At 40.6% G+C, this 20,615-nt stretch overlaps 1 protein-coding gene across 1 annotated transcript in view; it reads left to right on the forward strand.

The window, feature by feature from the left end:
• Pla2g4c (phospholipase A2 group IVC) overlaps nt 1–20,615 on the forward strand; it is a 96,326-nt gene that overhangs the window by 65,708 nt on the left and 10,003 nt on the right. Inside the window, exons 9-10 of the mRNA NM_001393690.1 lie at nt 19,191–19,244; nt 20,128–20,277. Of these exons, the coding sequence (NP_001380619.1) occupies nt 19,191–19,244; nt 20,128–20,277 (204 nt within the window). The remainder of the gene's footprint in view (nt 1–19,190; nt 19,245–20,127; nt 20,278–20,615) is intronic.

Raw genomic sequence — 20,615 nt, forward strand, 5'->3', positions numbered from 1 at the left:
GACAGAAAATCTTACACATTCAATGTGAGGAGAAGACTTCCTTTGACCCATTGTTTAAGAATATAAACCCATCCTGCTGGGAAGGCTTGGTGCTGGGACCTTCTCATATTGGGTGGGAATTGAGCTTGAAGTTTGCTAATTGTCCCATGGACACAAACCTAGACTAAGAGGGATGCTGGTCCATAATGTGGAAGGCCCACTCTGGTGGTCATTAAGTCCTGTTACCTAAAACTTCCACAGTCTCTTAAAACAGTGGCATCAACTGAGGACTAAACGTCAAAACACCTGTGCCTGTGGAGACATTTTTATATGGAAATCATAACAGGCAGGGGCTTGTTGGCTTATCTCTGTGTCACTGGAGCCAGCATTTGGTCTCAAGCCTGCTTTTTTCTCCAGGGTTCTGCTGAGTACAGAAAAAAGTTCAGAGAAAGAAGGAAGAAAAGAGGAAAAGTGCAGATAGTGAGAGTGCTCCCAAGTGAATGGCTGTGAGGAGCAAGACATTAAGAAGACCAAAGGGGAAAGGACCAGAGACCTATGGCAGAACTAAGCACGATGAAGAAATAAAAATCAATGAAATGATTCTACATTTTTCTACAATAGTAATAGATTGGTCCCTATCTCAATCATAATCAAAGAGTATTCATCTAGAAGCTGATGGGAGCAGATGCTTGTATGTACATGTTCATAGGGTTGAGCACTTGGGATTTAATAATGTACTTGGTTTATCCTTTGAGGATACGAACTCTTCCTTTATCAATAACCATTAAATGGCTGTAACTTGTCTAGGGGTTGAGCCTTATGAAATTTCCCCCATCCACATTTTCATGTCAACTAGAGATTTTATCATGATGGTCATGTTTGGAAAATGATTACATTGAGGTTTCATAGGTAAAGTTTATCTGTCATGTCTAAAGAACACATTTAATTAATAACAATTATAATCTCATTTCTGCATGGAAAGTGTAACATAGATACCATATTTCCACTTTAAGTATAACTTTTTATTATACAAAAGCTAGGAGGGGTTTGCAAACTATAAATCATGAATACATATCCAACAGTGTTTTGAAAAAAGTCAGAAAAATCAGGTAGAAGTGGGAATAATGTGTGCCCTTTGAGAAAATTGCATATACATACTTCAGTTTTAAAAACAACTCTGACATGAATGTTTACCCTTCCACCTCTTTTTAATGTGAACTTGATTTTAATTCCAGGAAAATGATTTCCAGTTATTTCCCTTTTTACAGAGTTTTCAGTTAGTTCTCTACCACACCCAAGGGGTGCCAACTTACAATAAAGATTAGAACTAGGAAGCACCTTTCCCCTCCCCGCTGTAGGCTGGGCTTCCTTTAAATGCACCATCCAGGCATTTGCCTGCCACTTTGAAGCAACCCATGACCTAGTCCCTCAGGATATATTGCTGGTTGCCATTTTTCCCTATCTATCTTTCCTCTACGGGAGGCCTGCTGGGCATCATCAAGGTCTGTAAGTACCACAGTCTTCTTACCAATCTTTCCTTTTATATGTGTTTTGGTCACTGAAGCTGTCCATAAACTGACTCCTTCAAAGTCAGCAGGGGCAAATGAGTCCTTTTGGAAACAACAGCTACCAGCTAAGTTGCTAGAGAAACTCAGCAAGTACAGGAATGGAAGAATTGGTAAATACAATAAAAGCATCCTATCACATTGAAACTAAAAACAACTGTTATGTAGGACTCATGAGTTCTATCACTGCTGACGGTCACCAAGAATGGCAAATCTGTTGGTAGTTGCCTTCCCCAGAGCTAAATTTGGTGCAATTTGTCTGTTTTCATCAGTTACTCCCACCGGAGGGAAGAATGTTTGGTTGATGAATGTGTTTGGGGAAAGTGGACAGGTCTCTTAGCCCATCTCCTAGCAACTTCTTCAAAGGACTTGAAACATCTAAGGCCTTTCAACAGCAAGGAACTTTTAGTTTGGGGCAAGGCAAATGACAGGTCAGGCGTCACAGCCAGCCCTAGAGCACACTGCTCTTTTATGGTTGGGGTGAAGTTACAGTGAACCTCATCCTCAGTATACCCCAGGGAGTCTGCTAGGGCAAGGAGAAACAGTTTGGACTAGCCTTGAGGAGGATAGCGTACTCATGATAAGCTTAACCTCATCCTACCAGCAGCCATAGCAATGGACACAATTGGATGAAACCACTGTCTTCTGGGCTGAGGAGCCAATGGTGAAAAGACAGAAACATCTGGTTTAAAGACAGAATCTTCCAATGTGTGTTCAACAACCTTGCCACAAGGATGTAATTTATATTTCCTTTTTTCCATTTTTTAAAATGGCTCTTTGAATTCAATCCATGACATTATGACATTTATCAGCTATTCACTATAAAGTAACTCTAGACTGTTGGATTAATGTGCCATAAGGACTATCTATCTATCTATCTATCTATCTATCTATCTATCTATCTATCTATCTATCTATCTATCTATCTATCTATCTAGGCTCATTCCTACAGAAACCACAGCTAGAACCAGCATTGACCACTGAACTCCACTATCTCACCACAAAGCAGGGCGTGATTGTACCACAGGTGAAAGCAACATTGAAAGTGGTAGAAGTCAGGAAGATGAGCTGTGCAGAGTCTCCCAAGTCACAACATAAGCGGTGAGTCATGGGGATGATTAACTTTTAATGTTTTTTTAAATGATATTTATTTTGTGTATGTGAGAAATGGTGTGTTTGTGCCATGGCACATTTGTGTAAATCAAAGGATAACTTATGACAGTAGTTTTTTCTCCCATGTGGGCTGCAGGAATCAAACCCTAGTTCCCCAGATCCACTTGTCCTCTGTTTCCATTCAGAAAGCACCAAACTTCCCAGGGATAGCAATTGAACACAGAGTAAAAAGATGCAATAAGACTAGGCACAAATCCTCATACCGAGGCTGGATGAGGCAACTCAGTAGAAGGTAAAGGGTCTCAAGAATAAGAGACACCCCCACTCCCACTCTTCAGAGTCTCATAAAAATCCCAAGCTAAACAACCATTTCATATTCAGTGGCCCTGGCACAGACCCGTGTTGGTTGTGTGACAGCCACCTCATTTTCTCTAAGCGCTTATGAGCCCTAAGTTGTTAGTTCTGTGGGCCATGTTCTTGCAGTGTCTTAACCCATCTGCTCCTATAATCCTTCCTTTCTTTCCTTACTGCCTAATGTTTGGCTGTGGGTCTTTGCATCCTCTCCCATCAGTTGCTAGGTGAAGCCTTTTTACGTACAATTGGACTAGTGTCCAATCTATGACTAGATTAGAATAATTTCATTGACACTCCCCATTTGGCCAGTCCTGTTTAATTCTGCCATAGGTCTCTGGACTATCCAACTTCCAGTTCCTGGCCATCCAGACAGTGTCTGCTATGGTCTCTCTCATAGCTTGCGATTGCACTAGGCTAGGGTTGTAGGGTTGGTGTTTCAGTTTCAGCACTATAAGTCTTGCCTGGTTCTAGGAGATGGCTGGTTCAGTTTCTTCATCCTCCATCACTAGCAATCCTCACTAGTATAACTCTCATAGATTCCTGGACATTTTCCCTGTACTAAGGGTCCAAATTGCCCCTCAAATGCCCCTCCATTCATCCTTCTGTCCCCTACCTGATCCGCTGGTCCCATTTCTATCTACCTCCAGCTCACCACAAAAATCTATCCTATTTCTCTTCCAGGGAGATCCATGAGTCACCCCCTACAGACTTTCTTGTTATTTAGACTTTCTGGGTCTGCTAATAGCTTATACCTATTTATAAGTGAGTACACAGTATGTCTGTCTTTCTGGATTTGGGTTACCTCAGGTCACGCTTTTTTAGTTCCATCAGTTTGCCTGAAAACTTTATGAAGACATTTTTGTTTTAGTTTTTGTTTTTAACTGCTGACTAAAATTCTATTGTATAAATGAGCCACTTTTAAAAAAATCCATTCTTTGGTTTAGGGAAATCTAGGTTGTTTCTAGTTCCTGGCTATTATCAGCAATCTCTCTCTCTCTCTCTCTCTCTCTATCTCTCTATCTCTCTCTCTCTCCCCTTTTTCCCCTCTCCCTCCCTCTCTTCCTCCATGTCTCTCTCCCCCTCCCTCTCAATCAGTCTTGTACACTTTCAGTAACAGATAAAGCTACACAAGCTTTGGAAGTAACGTTTTGGGGAATGAATGGAAGGTGGAGGTAACAGATAGAAGAAATGTAGTATTTAATTACAGTCAAGGCAGCTCCTTCAGAGACATTTGTGTCTGCAACTCAAATTAAACTTATTTATTTATACATCAATCTATCATCTGTTTTCTGTGTGCATGTGGGTGAGTGCATGCTTGCCCACATGATTGCACACATTGTCTCAGTGCATGTTTATGTCAGAAGACAACTAGGGCAAGTGAGTTTTCTCCCTTTAATGTGTGGTTAGGTCGTCAGAGTGACTGACAGACACCTTACCTTAAAAGCCATCATGGCTGCTCTTTAGTTTATGTTGTTAGTATCTGATACACATCTTAAATGCAGAGCCCTTGACAACCTTTGCTCCTAAGAAACTTGCTCTTTGGAGGGCACCACTCAAGTTGATTTCTATGCTTTTGTTCTCACTGACAAATTTCTGAAGTTTCCTGTTTTCCCCATTTCTCTGGAAGCTCTGGGGTTTATTTTGCCACTGGACTACAGGAAGAAGAAAAGGGGGCTGTGCACAAACGCAGTTTCAAGGTGTTGGAGGGTCTAAAAAAGCTGAACATCCAAGCAGACCAGGTGAGTATAAGTGAAAGGTCAGGCTGGTGGGAATGTCTGTGCTGTCCCTAGGTTCTATAGCTCAACCCCTCCAGGATGAGCAGGGAATTGCGGGTAAATAGTAACAGACTAACCATACAAGAGCAGCCAGATTTCATTCCATGAAAACAGGACGTTAGGTACTCTCTTGTTCCTTACATTGTCTACTAATTGTCCTTCCTTTAATGCCCAGGCTCCAGTCATTGCTGTCCTGGGCTCTGGTGGGGGGCTTCGAGCCCATATCGCTTGTCTTGGGATGCTGAGTGCTATGAAAGAACTTGGCCTGTTGGATGCTGTCACATACCTCGCAGGGGTTTCTGGATCCACATGGTAAGTGTTGTGTTTGGAGGAGAGGGAATAATGGTTTCTACTATCAACATAAGATGGTGTATCCTCAAGATACCAAATACATGCTGCCTTTGATTTTCCTTTTCTTAAATAGACAAATATAATTGTTTATTTCATGCTCCATGGTATGATATTTCAGTATAGGATTTGTTCTGTACTGCTCAGTTTTATTTTCTTTCCTCTTAATGTAACAAAATAACAGCAAAAAGCAACTTAGAGAATGAAAGGTTTACATTGGTTTTCAGTTTGAGAACATTGTCATGGCAGGGAGGGCCCTATGTAAAACAGAGGGAAGTGTGCTGATTTTCAGCTTAGCTTCTATGTGTTCAATCTGGGTCCAGTCTGAGAAGTGGTATGATAGCATTCAAAGGGTGTCTTCTTATCCCTTTTTAAATGTCTCTGTGAACACCATCATAGATACCCAGAGATTTGTCTGGGGTGTTGGGTTGTGTGGGCTGTGGACGCTCCCATGGAGACATGTTGAGGTTAGAGCAAGGCAGACATCAAGTGTCTTCCTCTGTTCATATCTGTTCTTATTGCTGTGATACATGGCCTCTTCACAAGCCTCAAGTAGACAGTTTTGGCCAGACTGCATGTAGGATCCACCTGTTTCTGCTCTCCATTGCTACAGATAGAGGCATGTTATGCATGCATACTTTTTGCATGAGTATTCTTGATTCAAACTCGGGTCCCATACTTGCATAGCAAGCAGTTTTATTTATTCAGCCTTTTCCCAGACCCAAAGTTCCTTTTCAGATAGTGTATCAATTGTACAACAGAAAGGGGTTTGTTATATTTCCATAACAGCATATAATGCAATTTTTCATATCAACATCTCTATTGTTACATTTATCTCCTTCTGCTTCTCACTCTGCTGCTTCAGCATTTCTAGGGTTTTACAGGTTCAACAGCAGTGTCTATATTTTAGGTTTATGGAATACAACCCCTATGATATTTTAGTCTTTATGAGAGACTATTGTGTTAAACCTGTGTAGGAATTTCTTACTCTAAAGGGCTCATGCATTCTAGCTTTATTCTGAGCCCAGGGCAGACATTGTTAACCTTGGACATTTTCAGTAACAGATACAGTTATACAAGGTTTTGAACTAAATGTGTGGAGAATGAATGATACATGGAGGTAACAGAAGGAACGTAGTACTTAATGGTGAGGCAGTTCCTTCAGACACATACCTGTTGTACTCAATTATTTTCTGTCCTTTCTGTGGAAAGTACTCAACCAAAGTAACGCAAGGAAGGAAAGGGTTTTTGGTTTGTTTAATTTGCAGATGTGTGGTCCACTATAGTAAGGAAAACATGGCAGCAAGATCTTGAGACAGCTTGTCACAGTGTAACTTCATTTCTTACGCAGAGAGGGGGTCTAGAGAGATGGAACTTAACTTGTTTCCAGAAGGTCTGAGTTCAGTTTCTAGCACCCATGTCAAGTGGTTTCACAATGACCTATAACTCTTCAGGGGGTCTGACAGTATTCTCGTCTCTGGAGGCACCTATACTCATGTGCACAAATACCAACACACAGATATATGTATACTTGTAATTAAAAATAGAAAGAAAGCTGAAAAGAATGAAAGAAGCATGGAGAGATGAATTATGGCAATCTGTTCACTTTATCCTTTTTATTCAATCTAAGACACAGGCCTATAGATTGGTGCCTTCCACATTTAGGTCAAGAGTTCTCAATCTGCAGCTTGTCATGCCTTTGTAAATCTCCAAAAATATTTACATTATGATTAATAACTAGCAAACTTGCAATTATGAACTAAAAAAATAATTTTCTTGTTGGGGGTCAACACAACATGAAGAACTGTACAACTGTATCACAGCATTAGGAATGTTGAGAACCACTGTTTGGTGCATCTTCCTACTTCCCTGAAATGCCCTTTCAGGCCACTCATAGATGTGTCTCCTGGATGATTCTAAACCATGTCAAACTGAAAGGAAGATTAATATCACAAGGGCTAGAAAGATAATTCACTAAAGAAAATTAACAGTGTAAAGATGGTAGGTTATTTGAAAATAAATACAGTTTCTTTTAGATACCTATCTGATCGTGATGATGAACTTAGCTTCTTCCTGCTTCTTTAAACTAAGAATGATATTCTTGTTCCATTTGATGGCTAATTATGAAGATGATTGTTCTGGTTGTGTTTTGTCAACTCAATACAAATCATAGTCACCTGGAAAGAGGGCCCCTCACCTGAGCATTTGGGTATCAGATTGGCATGTAGACAATTCTATGATGGTATTTTCTTGGTTAATGTTTAATGTGTGAGGACCCAGCCTACTGCAGACAGTGTCACCCCTGGACTTTAGACCTTGTTTACATAAGAAAGCAGGCTGAGCAAACCATGGAGTTCAAGCACTCTTCCATGAAGTCTTTATGAACTCTTCCCTGTCAGAGTTCCTGCTTTATCTTCCCTCAGCAATGGTTTATAATGTGGACTGTAAGCCAAAAGAATCTTTCGCCTGAAAGTTGGTTTTTGTTAGCATTTTATTACAGCAATAGAAAAAAAGCTAGATAAATGGTGCAATTGTCACAAATTTGACAGATGTTCATTTGAAAAAAATCTATTTGCTTGGCTGTATAGGATTGGGATTCAGTCCCAGGTGTGGGCTTTAAGGGAACACTGAGGTGGATTGTTGCATTAGAACTTCATCATACATTACTATATGGGTTACTTCTCTTTTGCTGTGATAAAATACTATGCCCACAATGACTCACAGAAGAAAGGGTTTATTTGAGTTTCTAGCTTCAAAGGGAAAGTTTGTGGCATAGTAGAAGGCAGCTAGAGCAGGAAGATGAGACATCACATCTTCAACCCCAACACAAAGTAGAGAGAATTGGAGTAAAGGTTGAAGCCTCAAAGCTCATCCTCAATGATGCATTTTACAGCAAGAATCTACTGACTGAATGTTCCAAAACCTTCTCAAACAGTGCCACAGATTGAGGACCCAGTTCAAATGCTATTGACACAGAGATGTCAGCAGAGTTCAGGACTCAGGAATGAGACAGGCAACATGGAAGAATACTACTTAATTCATTCTCTGAAGTTACAATTACTCTGATATCGCACAAAGACCCAACAAAGAAAAAGAACTTCAGACTAATTTAGCTTATAAATATTGGTGCAAAATACTCAAAAAATTCTAGCAAACTGAATCCAAGAATACATCAAAACCATTAGTCACCACGAACAAGGAGGCTTCATCCCTGGGATGCAATGTTGGTTCAATATACAAAAATCTATTAATGTAATTAACCATTTAAACAAAGTCAAAGAAAAAAAATCACAGGATCATCTCATTAGATGCTGAAAAAGCCTTTGACAAAATACAACACCTCTCATGTTAAAAGTATTGGAGAGGTCAGAAATGCAAGGCCCATCCCTAAACAAATATAAAAATATGAAAACCAACAATCAATATCAAATTAAATGGAGAGATACTTGAAGCATTAAATTAGGGACAAGAAAAGGGTGCCTGCTCTCCCCATATCTATTCAATATAGTACTTGAAGTTCTAGATAGAGCAATACAACAAATGGAGATCAAGGTGATACAAATTGGCAAAGAAGTAAAGGTATTACTCTTTGTAGATGATATGTCAGTATACATAAATGATTCCAAAAATTCTACCAGAGAACTTCTACGGCTGATACACAACTTCAGCACAGTGTCCGGATATAAAATTAACTCAAACAAATTAGTGGCCTTCCTTTACACAAATGATAAACAGGGTGAGATAGAAAACAGAGAAACAACACCCTTCACAATAGTCACAAGTAATATAAAATGTCTTGGGGGTAACTCTAACCAAACAAGTGAAAGATTTGTGTCTTCATTAGAGTTTTACTGCTGTGAACAAACACCATGAACAAGGCAAGTCTCATGAAAACAACATTTAATAAGGGCTGGCTTACAGGTTGAGAGTTTCAGTCTATCGTTGTCAAGGTGGAAGCATGGCAGCATCCAGGCAGGCATGGTGTAGGAGGAGCGAGAGTTCTATATCTTCATCTGAATGCTGCTAGCCAAAAATATACAATGGTAAAAAGAAAGCATCTTCAATAAATGTTGCCAGTCTAATTGGCAGTCTGTATGTAGGAAAATGAAAATATACCAATTTTTGTCACCTTGCACAAAGCTCAAGTCCAAGTAGGTCAAGGACCTCAACATAAAACCAGATATACTGAATCAAAATAGAAGAAAAAGTGTGAAAAAGCCCCAAACTCATTGGTGAGGGGGCGGGTTGGGGGAATTTTTAAAAAGAGAATCCCAGTAGTTCAGGCTCTAAGTTCAAGAATTGATAAAAGGGACCTCATGAAGCAGAAGTCAGAACTCACGTGCCAGAATCAGGGTTCTTGGAAGTCCCAGAAAAAGGTTTCACCATGAGGCAGGGTGCAGCCTGTGACTCCCAATTGTGGATGCAGTTAGGGAGCAGGATGTGTGTCTTCAATGTAAACCCCCTTCTCCAGGTGAGATATTCTGGAACTTGGCAATATGCTAATTAGATTTTAATAGACTATGCTCTTAGTAGGTGCCTGACTGGGTCTGGGACATGGGAAGAACAGCAGTCTCCTAGATTCTAACATTACATTTCTTCATCTTGTTCTCATTGGCCTATATATTAAGTAGAAGTATCACATGTAGGCTGTCTGAGCTGTCCATGTACTCCAGCCCTTTCACTTCCTTTATGACAGTTAATCATCCTTACCCTGTTTGTCACCAGGGAAATTGTCTTAATCAATATCATCCTGCCTCTTCCCCTCTCTAACTTTATGGGTCATTATTCTGATTTTGAACTTTTCACTTCTCTTTCTTCCCAGGGCACTGTCTTCATTCTATACCAAGAATGGAAATATGCAAGGGATGGAAGAGGAGCTGAAACATCGGTATGAGAAGAATGAGTGGCACTTTGATGAGAGCCTGGACAAAGCCATCCAGGCATCAAGGAGGGAGAATTATTCCCTGACTGACTTTTGGGCCTATTTGGTTGTTTCAAGGCAAACCAGAGAGGTAAGTCATTCCTACCAGAAAATGGGGCATCCCCAACAACTTGACCACCCTTCTCTTTCACATCATCCAAATCTGTGCACTTAGATCTTTTTCCTCCAGACTAAAAATATCTCAGGGCTAATTGGTTGTAAGTAGAAAAATCAGGCTCTGACTCCTTTGTGCAGTAAAATAAGTAGAAATTATTGGCTACATCTAGGAACATTCAAAGACAAGAGATTCTGAGGAACCTGTTTCTCCATCTCTGTCATTAGTCACTTCTTATTTTGAATTTACTTTTCTCTCTTTTCATATTGATATTTTATTCTTTACTATAGAAAGAATGGTGTTTTTGCATTTCCATGTTTGTTTGTTTGTTTGTTTATTTATTTTTACACTCCAGATATTGTAGTCCTCCTGATCTACCCTGAATAGTTCCACATTTCCCCAGTCCATGTCTCCACAAGGGTGTCCCTCCCTGCAGTCCACCACACCAGACCTCTAAAGTTCCTGGGCCTCCAGTCCCTAGAGGGTTAGGTGCATCTTCTTTGACTCAACCCAGACCTGGGAGTCCTCTGTTGTATATGTGTTGGAGGCCTCATCTCAGCTGGTGAAGGCTGCCTTGTTGATGAAACAGTGTCTGAGTGATCCCGGGGGTCCAGGTTATTTGAGACTGCTGGCTCTCTTATAGAGTCACCCTTCCACTCAGCCTGCTCCAGCTTTTCCCTTATTTGACCAGAGGGTTTGAAGCTTCTGTTCATTAGTTAGGTGCACATATCTGTATCTGACTCTTTCAGCTGCTTGTGGAGTCTTTCGGAGGGAAGTCATTATAGGTCTCTTTGTGTGAATGCCACATAGCTTCAGTAATCATGTCGGGTCTTAGGGCCTCCACTTTGTGCCTGTCACTAGACCTTCTTTTCCTCAGGCTCTTCTCCATTTCCATCACTGCATTTTTTTCAGACAGGTACAATTATGGGTCAGAGCATTCACTGTGGGATAGCAGCCACATCCCTCACTTGATGATCACTCTTTCTGCTGGAGATGGGTCCAATAAGTTCCCTCTCCTCACTGTAGGGCATTTCACCTAAGGTCCCTCCTTTGTGTCCTGAGATCCTACCATTTCCTTGGTCGCTGGTATATTTTAGAGTGTCCTCCCAACCTCCTTCCTTCCGAGGTCGCCTGTTTCCATTCTTTTGCTCGCCCTCAGGTCTTCATTCCTTTCTCCCTACACAATACTGTATCATGTTTCCCTATTCCCCAACTCTCTTTCCCTCTCCTAGCCCTTCCCTCCTTGTGATTGCTTTCTTCTCTGTCCCAAGTGGGACTGAGGTGTCTTTACTTGGGACCTTTTGCTTATTGACCTTTATACCATACAGAACCTTTTGGTTCTGAGTTACCTCACTCAGGATGGTATTTTCTAGTTCCATGCATTTACCTGAAAAACTCAGGATGCCCTGGTTCTTAACAGCTGAGTAGTATTCCATTGTGTAAATGAACCATATTTTCTGTATCCATTCTTTTCTCAAGGAACATCTGTGTTGTTTCCAGCTACTGGCTATCACAAATAAGGCCCCTATAAAAGTCATGGAAAATGTGCCTGGTGGCATGGTGGGGCATCTTTTGGGTATATTCCCAAGAGCGCTATTTCTGGGTCTTTAGGTAGGTGTATTTCCAATTTTCTGAGGAACCTCCAAATTGATTTCGAGAGTGGTTGCAATCCCACCAGCAGTGGAGTTGTGTTCCTCTTTCTCCACATCCTTGCCAACATGTGTTGTCACCTGCAGTTTTGATTGGTGTAAGGTAGACTCTCAGGTTCATTTTGATTTGCATTTCTCTGATCTCTAAGGACTTTGAACAATTCTTTAGGTGCTTCTCAGCCATTTGAGATTTCTCTGTTGTGAATTCTCAATTTAGTTCTAATCCCCAGGTTCTTAGTGGGAAATATTTTCCCCAGCCCCAGAGTACAATTTTCTTTACCTCAGACCCTCCAGCCAGCTAGCACCTGATGAGCTTAATTCAAATCAGATGGCTATTATGATCCAAATGTCTGTGACCACCAGATTGAATGCCTCATGGGTACATTCCTCATAGGAGAGTGAGGATAGCACTGGGGAGTCATTCCCAAGGGAGTTCTTTCTCCAGTGAATGTCTTCTCATGTTTATAGTTTGATTGGATGGGGTTGAACATTGTTCTTTTCTTAGAAATCAGAGGGACAAACAGCCTGGACTGTGACATTGGCATAAAAAGAGAAAAGAAATTGGATGTTTCCAATGATACTATTAGATTCCTTCCAGACTGTCGGTCTTAGGGTAACAGATGTTATTTAAAAATGTCAAAGTGGATAAGATACCTACAGTATTCTCCACCCCCCATCTGTCTCTGCCTTCCTCTCTGTTCATTTTTGGTTTTTACTATCTTTTGTGTCAATCATACTCTTCTCTCTCCTCTCCATTAAAATTATTTTTATTTTATTTACATATTTGTGTTTTGCCCCCCTGTATTTATGTGTGCTACATGCATGGAAACTGGAGGAGGGAACTGTATTCCTTGGAACTTTATGTACCGCTGGTTATGAGCTCCCTCATGGGTGCTGGCAACTGAACCCTGGTCCTCAGAAAATGCTTATAATCTCTAAGCCTTCTTTCCAAACTCCTCTCTTTCTTCCCCATACTTTGATCTCTCTTGCTCTTCCCCAAGTCTGTTTCCATTTCCCCTTCTTTCCTCCTTAACTCTCACAGTTTAACATATTTTTTAAGGCTTTGTTGAAATATAACTGAAAAAGAGCTCAACACATGAATATATTTCAAGCACATTTTGATGAGTTTGAACTCATGCACTTGCCTGCGAAGTATCTCATAATCAAAGTACTATGCATATTCATCTCCTGCAGAAATTTCTTTTGTTTCTTCTCATGTTTTTTTAATTGTGTGAGGTGAGTATTAAGAATACTTTATATGACATCTGGTCCCTTCATTATACTAAGTGACACAGGCCATTCATATGATTCCACTTCATTTGAGGCATCAAAGATAGTAAAACTCACAGAAATGGAGGACATAATACTGGTGTTCAGTGCCTTGAGGCAGAGGCAGATTAGCACTGTTTCTTGAAGGAGGATGACTTTCAGCCAGATAAATAGGGACATTATCTCTGTGTTCACTCTAACCTTGTGAGACTACTTTCCTCTGAAGTGGTCTTTCTGACTCTTATCCACTCACATCTTTTAAGGGTTCCTCACTTTACTTTGTCTGTTCTCTATACTGAAAAGTAAGAACAGAGGGGTATAATGATAGTTCAGTGAAGGAAGACACCACAGTCAAGCCTGAAGGTCTAATTTTGATCTCTGAATCCCACATGGTTGATGGAGTACTGACTCCTGTAAGTTGTCCTCTGACTTCCACACATGTGGAAGTAGGCTTTCTAGATGAAGAAGAAAGAAAGAACTATATTCCGGAACTAGGTACACAGTGTACAAGGATTCTACCCAGTTTGGAAAGACAAAACTGTATTCCTCTAAACTGTGTGCTTCTTCCCCATTCAATCTGGATGGTGCTTTTTTCTTCAAAGCTTCATGATTCAAATTTGTCCGGCTTCAAGAAGCAAGTGGAAGAAGGAGTGTTGCCCTATCCCATCTTTGCAGCCATTGATGATGACCTTCAGGATGATTGGAGGGAGAAAAAAGTTCAAAGTAAGCAAAAAATTGGAGCAGAGTGGAGATGGCAAGGGAATGGAAGGCACTGAACAGTGAATGTATGTATAGACAGGTGGAATGTGTGGATGTTTCCCCTAGACTGCCTCTTGGGAAGCCCAGGAGCCAAGGATTTATGGAAAGGGGGCTTTCAGGATAGGATGCTCAGATCATAAAAGAGCAAACGAAGCAGTCTCAGAAATCATCAGAGGGCTGACAATTGTTTTAGGTGATGAAGCAAGCTGCTATAATGTGGGATAGGTGAGGGGTCAAAGCTAGATATGCAGTGGCATTATTGTTATTTACCTGTCATCTTCTCAATGGTTCCAATAATGACCCTAGTGCTGCTGGCTTTCCTAGAGTTCCATTTGTGTTTCAAGCCACAGTCTTTGCCCTGCTGTCAAGACCTTTTTATCCAATTTACTTAATATAAAATGTCTTTATTTGTTTGATGAGTATGCCCTTGTTGCTCAGTATCCATCAGGCAATGTTCCAGGTGCTCTCTCACCCTAGCATCCTAAAGTTCAGAAGTTCCTAGCATTATTGTTCCATTTCTTTCCAACTGGTGTTGCTCCTTGATAATGTCATGAAAAACAAACTAGGAAGCAAAGGGTTCATTAGGTTTGCAATTCCAGGTTATGGTCATTGTTATATGGAAGTCAAGTCAGGAATACAACATATCACATCCACAATCAAGAACAGATATGTGGATCCTTATTTTCTTGTGCGTTCTGGGCTGGCTTTACTTCCATTTATATTGATTCTGTCTAGGGAATAGTGATACTTACAATGGTCTGGATTTTTCCATATCAGAAATCAAGAAATATTCCCACTGATATGCCCATAGAATATCGTGACCTCTTAGTCATTTAAAACCTTTTAGCAGGTAATCTGTGCTATGTCAGGTTGAAGGTTGAAATTTATCAGCATAGTCTTTGTATGGTTTTCCCTCTCAAGTGCAAACAGCTAACCTTCTCGTTTCCATAGACCCTCCCCTGGCAGTCCAGAGGTAAGGTTAATTTGGTCTTAACATCTGTCACCCCATTGATTATCAGAGTGGACCTGACTAATCTTGGTGGCTAATCAAGAGGTCCCCTCCTCCTTATCTCCTCTATACATGTCTCTTCTGAGCTATGTACTGGTTAGGACAGGATGGCTTTCCCTCATAAGGAAGACAGTTATTTAGGGAAGAATATGTGAATACCTACACTCTTCCCAAACATCCTGAATTCTCTTGAAATAATGACTTGTTTCCATCTGAATAGACACTTAGACATATGGGGATGGATCCCCAATAATTTGAGATCAATTGGTTCATTGCTATATTGTAGTCTCTTGGTTGGCATTCCACATGCTCCCACATCCAGCATCTACTGTTTCAGGCTCAGAGCTTGTAGTTTACCTTCCTTTTTCCTTCTCAGATTCCTGGTTTGAATTCACTCCTCATCATGCTGGATATCCTGCACTTAGGGCTTATGTCCCCATCACAGAGTTTGGAAGCAGATTTGAAAATGGAAAACTGGTTAGACCTGAGCCTGAGAGAGACTTGACTTTCTTGAGAGGTAAGTATGGGATCAGATGGAGTTCAGTCGAGATGGGAAGTTGATATCGGGCAAGAATGACCTCCCAGAGATTGTAGCTTTGCCCTACTCCTTCATTGCTAGGGGAAAAAGGGTAGGTGTCTGGGCTTCCAGAGTAACACTTTAAGCATCTTGAAGGAGATGCTGGGTACCTGGCCAATTACTAAATGTTCTAGGAGATTCCCCAATCTAAGGTTACAGGTTCTGATAAACAGATTTTGAATGTGGCTGTGGGAGTTACAGCAATGTTATCTCTAAAACAGTAGTCCTGGACTGGCACGTCCTAGGTTTTCAAAGATTGGTATATATTTATTTATTTACCAAATAATATTTTCTGTTCTTTGAGACTGGGTCTCATGTATTTCATTGTAAACTTGAACTAAAACTATGGGACTGAGGGTAGTCTTGAACTCTTATTTTTTTGCATCCAAGTTCTAGGATTATAGGTGTACATAACTATGGCCAGTCAGCTTATAATTTTATGATACATTCTGAAGACCATCACTGAAGCCTTGTTCTGCATAGATAGAAACAGAGACAAGACTGGTACTTTTCCCTATCATCTTCCTCTGAAACTGGCACTTTCATCTATCTAGTCAGTGAAGTAGGGTCTTATAATAGTTTTTATATATTTTCAGTTTGGCTATAACTCCTCTGATTACCATTTACAGGATCTGAGCTACCATTGTCTAGAGCATAGAACTGCTAACCCCATGACTTTTATACACATTTCATGTCTGCCTCTGTCTATTACAGCAACAGGGCTGAAATGCAATAACATAACCCTATTGGTTCACATCAATTAAAAGAAGTCTTAGTTTTTTTTCTCTTTTTTTAACAGGTTTATGGGGAAGTGCCCTTGCTGATATTAAAGAAGATAAGGCATTTATTATGGGTAAGTATTTGAGGGGATTCCAGGTACTGATCTTAGAGATATCTCTTTTGAAGAAACGTCTCTGCACTTTCTATCTTGTGACAGAAGAGGAAAGTATTGCCATTGTCTTGACATGACTGCTTTCTCTTAAGCCTCCATGAGGGCACTCAGAATGGCTGTGTAGTAGCATGGTGAAGGGAGCCTAAGTTATAAGCGACCTCTGTTACCCTGCTTCTCTGTACCTCAGTGGCAATGTCCACCCCACACTGATGATGACAGCAGTGGTTGTAAAGGTTCAGAGAGTGAATTCCTGTAGACAGCTCAGCATGATGCCTGATCAGTAAAAGCACCAGGAGACCTTAGCAATTATTATCTGTTCTATTACATAATCCATACAACAATCCCAAGGAATGGACGGTACAATCACTTGAATTCAAAGTTTTATTTGTTTTGCCAGGCATAGTGGTGTATACCTTTTATCCCAGCATTTTGGAGGCAAGGAAGAAGTTCTCTATGAGTTTGAGGCCAACTAATTCTGCATAGGGAATTCCAGGATAGCCAGGACTACATAGAAAGACTCTGTCAAAACAAATCAACAAAACAACAAATACCTGAAATAAAACAAAATAAACAAAAACTAACCCCCAAATATCATTTTTTAAATGCATATAGGTGTTTTGTCTGTATGTTTGTCTATGTACCACATGTGTGCCTTGTGGCTGCAGGGGCCAGAGGAAAGCATCAGAATTCCTGGAATTGGAGTTAGAGTTGTTTTAAGCTGTCATAGGGCTGCTGGGAATTGAACCTGGGTCATTTGAAAGTGAACCATCTCTCCAGTCTCCAACTTAAGCTTCTTTTTGATAGCAAGTGGGCCATGAGAATGCTGACTTCTTTTGCTGCTTTCACTATTCAATGAACATTGATGTAGGACTGGATGGCAGTTTGTTCCTGGAGCCACATCAAAGCTTTGATTAGTGTGATATATGGTTTGGCAAGCCAAATCCTCTTTGAAACAATGTCTATTGTAATGGAGACAATAGTATACCCAGCCTCATGTGTTAGAGATGAATTTTAAATGACCCACTGTGTGTATGGGTCTTAGAGCAAAGCCTGTCTAGAATAATAATGCCTGACTAATATATAACACCAGTAATGTAACCATACAGAATGAATTTGCATCTTGGTGACTGAAAACAAAACCCACAGCCAAGGGTGACATGAGCGAGGCCTCTCCTATTACCAGTATAAAGAAGTAGATTCAGGCTTGACTACAAAGTGATGACCTTTTCAAAAAATGTGACCACTCATTTAGAGAGGTTGTGAGTATTTATTTGGGAAAGCATTTCAGAAGTGGGCACATTCTGGGCAGGGGTAATTAAAGATGTAGAGCTAGAGCGGTAGCTTAGTGGTTGAAGCATTTGCCATGCAAGCTTGAAAACCGGAGTTTGGATCTCCAGATCCCATGTAAATATCAGGTGGGCATGACAGCCTTCCTGTAAATCCAACCTAAGATCCCAGAGGCATGGGAACCCTTTAAGCAAACTAGGAACTAATATAGTCATATTGATTTGCTCTGTATTTTATTGAATACCCTGCATCTATGAATAATGTAGAAAGCACCAGAGGATAATTCCTAGGGTAAACAGTAACCCCCACACACAACATACACACATTGGATGTCTATCTTCTCACACCTATGTCCCCCTAATTTGGCTTACATCAATGACACACATACACACAAATGGCAGAAGGTGAAAAATAAGTAAAATGTTCCTATTGTGAGTACTCAGTTTAAGGTTAAATTTAAGAGGAAACAATGAATGTTCGGAATATATGTGGGTACCTAAAACTTGATTAAAGAAGGTGGGCAGGAATGCTGCGGATTTCCTTAGCTTTCATGGTAAAAATGGTTGACTTCATCTAGTGCCACAGTGCTGGGCAATTGTTTGATGATATTGTGTGAGCTGACCTGGTGTAGGCCCTGAATAAGGCAAAAAATCTCTTTCTCCAAGGTCCTAGTTACAGCAAAAGCAAAGAACTTTCTGAAGGAGAATTATATACACAAGAATCTCTTGACTTCCCAGGCTGCCTGCCTCAGTGTAGCTGCTGAAAGTAATGATAATTACTCAAATATAATACTCCTTAGAATTGATTCTTCACATAATACCAACTTATAGCCAAGTCATATTTTTTGTTTTTACAGTGCTCCTTGAAAATGACGTTTATCATGTGTTAGTTAAATGCAAATTCAATGAGTCTAGAATCAGGCCTGATGGCTCACACTTTAATCTCCACAATCCAGAGGTACAGGTAGGTCATCCTCTGAGATTGAGGCTAGCCTGGTCTACAGAGAGAGTTCCAGGACAGCCAAAAAATAGGTAGAAACCCAGTCTCAAAAAAACAAAACAATACCAAAAAAAAGAAAGAATGAGAGAAAGGGGGAAAAAGGGAATATTTCTTTGTATCCATTGGCTAGATTTAGAAGTTAGGTCATATTTTATTTTCTTAGTAGTTAAATTAGACTTGCTCTTTAGAAGAAAGAGCCTTGTTTTGTAGTGGTGTGTATTGCCCCAAGTTACCAATGTGGGTTCACTAGAGGCAGAGTTGGGAGGGAGGCATGGAGTTAGGTCTTGAGATTCAGTATCAGTAAAGCTCCAGCCTAATGTGGCCAGTCTTACAAAGGAACTGCTATAGAGAAACTTGCCTTGGATATACTTAATACAGAACTTAAGACAGTATATGTCTGTTATCCCAGCAGGAGGACCAGGAGTTCAAGGACATCTTTGTTTATGTAGTGAGTTTGAGACCAGTCCAGTCAATATGAAACACTGTGCTAAATACCTAAGAAGAAAAGTAAAACATCCCACACCATAGCCAGAGTCTGTCTTGTACAGATAAAAATTGTGCATTTTCCCCTTCTTACAGACTATTTCAAGGACATGCATGAAAAACTGAAGAAAAAATACCTGCATAGAGGAGGTAAGTACACAATTTGTTTTGAACCACTGATGAAGGCATGGATAAGAAGTTGCATAAGTCAACCATAGGTATCAAAATGTCACAGTTATGCTTACTGTCACATTCCGGAGTGCTGTTTCTGCCTCAACTGCTCAATGTTCTCTCTCTCTCTCTCTCTCTCTCTCTCTCTCTCTCTCTCTCTCTCTCTCTCTCTCTCTGTGTGTGTTTGTGTGACTCATGTATATATTTGCACATGTGTACATGTGTAGAGTCCAGAAGATGATATCTGGTATCTTCTTCTATGACTCTACTTTATGTGAACATGGAGTTTATTACTAGGGTAGACTGACTGTCCAAGAAATCTTCAGGATGTCCCTATGTCCTCCATCATTGGTGGAATTAGAATTGGTGTCATATTAGTGGATATTGAAGATCTGATCAGATCCTAGTGTTTGAGTAGAATTAATAAACTCCATGTTCATACAAGGTAAAGAAAGTCATAGAAAAAGGGTCTCCACATATGTACACACACACACACACACACACACACACACACACACACACACACACACAGAGAGAGAGAGAGAGAGAGAGAGAGAGAGAGATAGAGAGAGAGAGAGAGAGATCCATAATGTTTCAGAAACCTGTAATGTGGGAGGTTAAGAAACCTATCTTGAGTGTTCCTGTGCCACTTGGAATGAGGGAGGTGGGCCTCTGTCCTGTACATGCTAGTGGCCTAGGAGGACCATGCAGTTTTTAAGGAATTGTTGTTGTGAGTCTTTGCAAGTAAAACAGGTAGAAGCTGTACTGGGTACATACAGCAGTGTCCAGATGAGATTTTTGTGGGGGAGAGCAATTATGGTAGTGCCACTCTCTTATTGTTGGTATTTTTATTTCTTAACAGGGGCTAAAACAGTGACATACTCAAATGCAGAACAAATGGATGTGGATGAAATGTTCTTGGATTTACTGATGGCTTATGCCATAGATCAGGATGACCCTAGCATCAAGGATAAGCTCTGTGTCATGCAGCAGGCCCTGGGTCCTGAGACAGGTTTGTGCATGAGGACATACTTGCCAACTACTGTGAGCATGTTAATCAGGTGGAGAGCATGAGGAAATGGGAGTGGTGGTGGGGTGGGGGGTTAGAGCAAACAGGCAGGTGGCCTGCATAGAGTTGTGGCCTTCTTTTCTCCTTCACTGCCCCTTCTACAGTTCAATGTGTATGCCACTAAGCCCTGATGCCCTGGTATTTCCTGAGTTTTCATTGGCTTCCCTAAATGATGGAATGTTTTTTTTTCTCAGAGGAAACTGCTCTATGAAAAATCCACTGCCAGGTCTTCATAAGAGTTAGATAGAGTTGGTTAAACAGTGGCTGTCAGCAGGTGGTAC

This window comes from Rattus norvegicus, chromosome 1, assembly GCF_036323735.1.
Source record: "Rattus norvegicus strain BN/NHsdMcwi chromosome 1, GRCr8, whole genome shotgun sequence".
Classification (NCBI taxonomy): domain Eukaryota; kingdom Metazoa; phylum Chordata; class Mammalia; order Rodentia; family Muridae; genus Rattus; species Rattus norvegicus.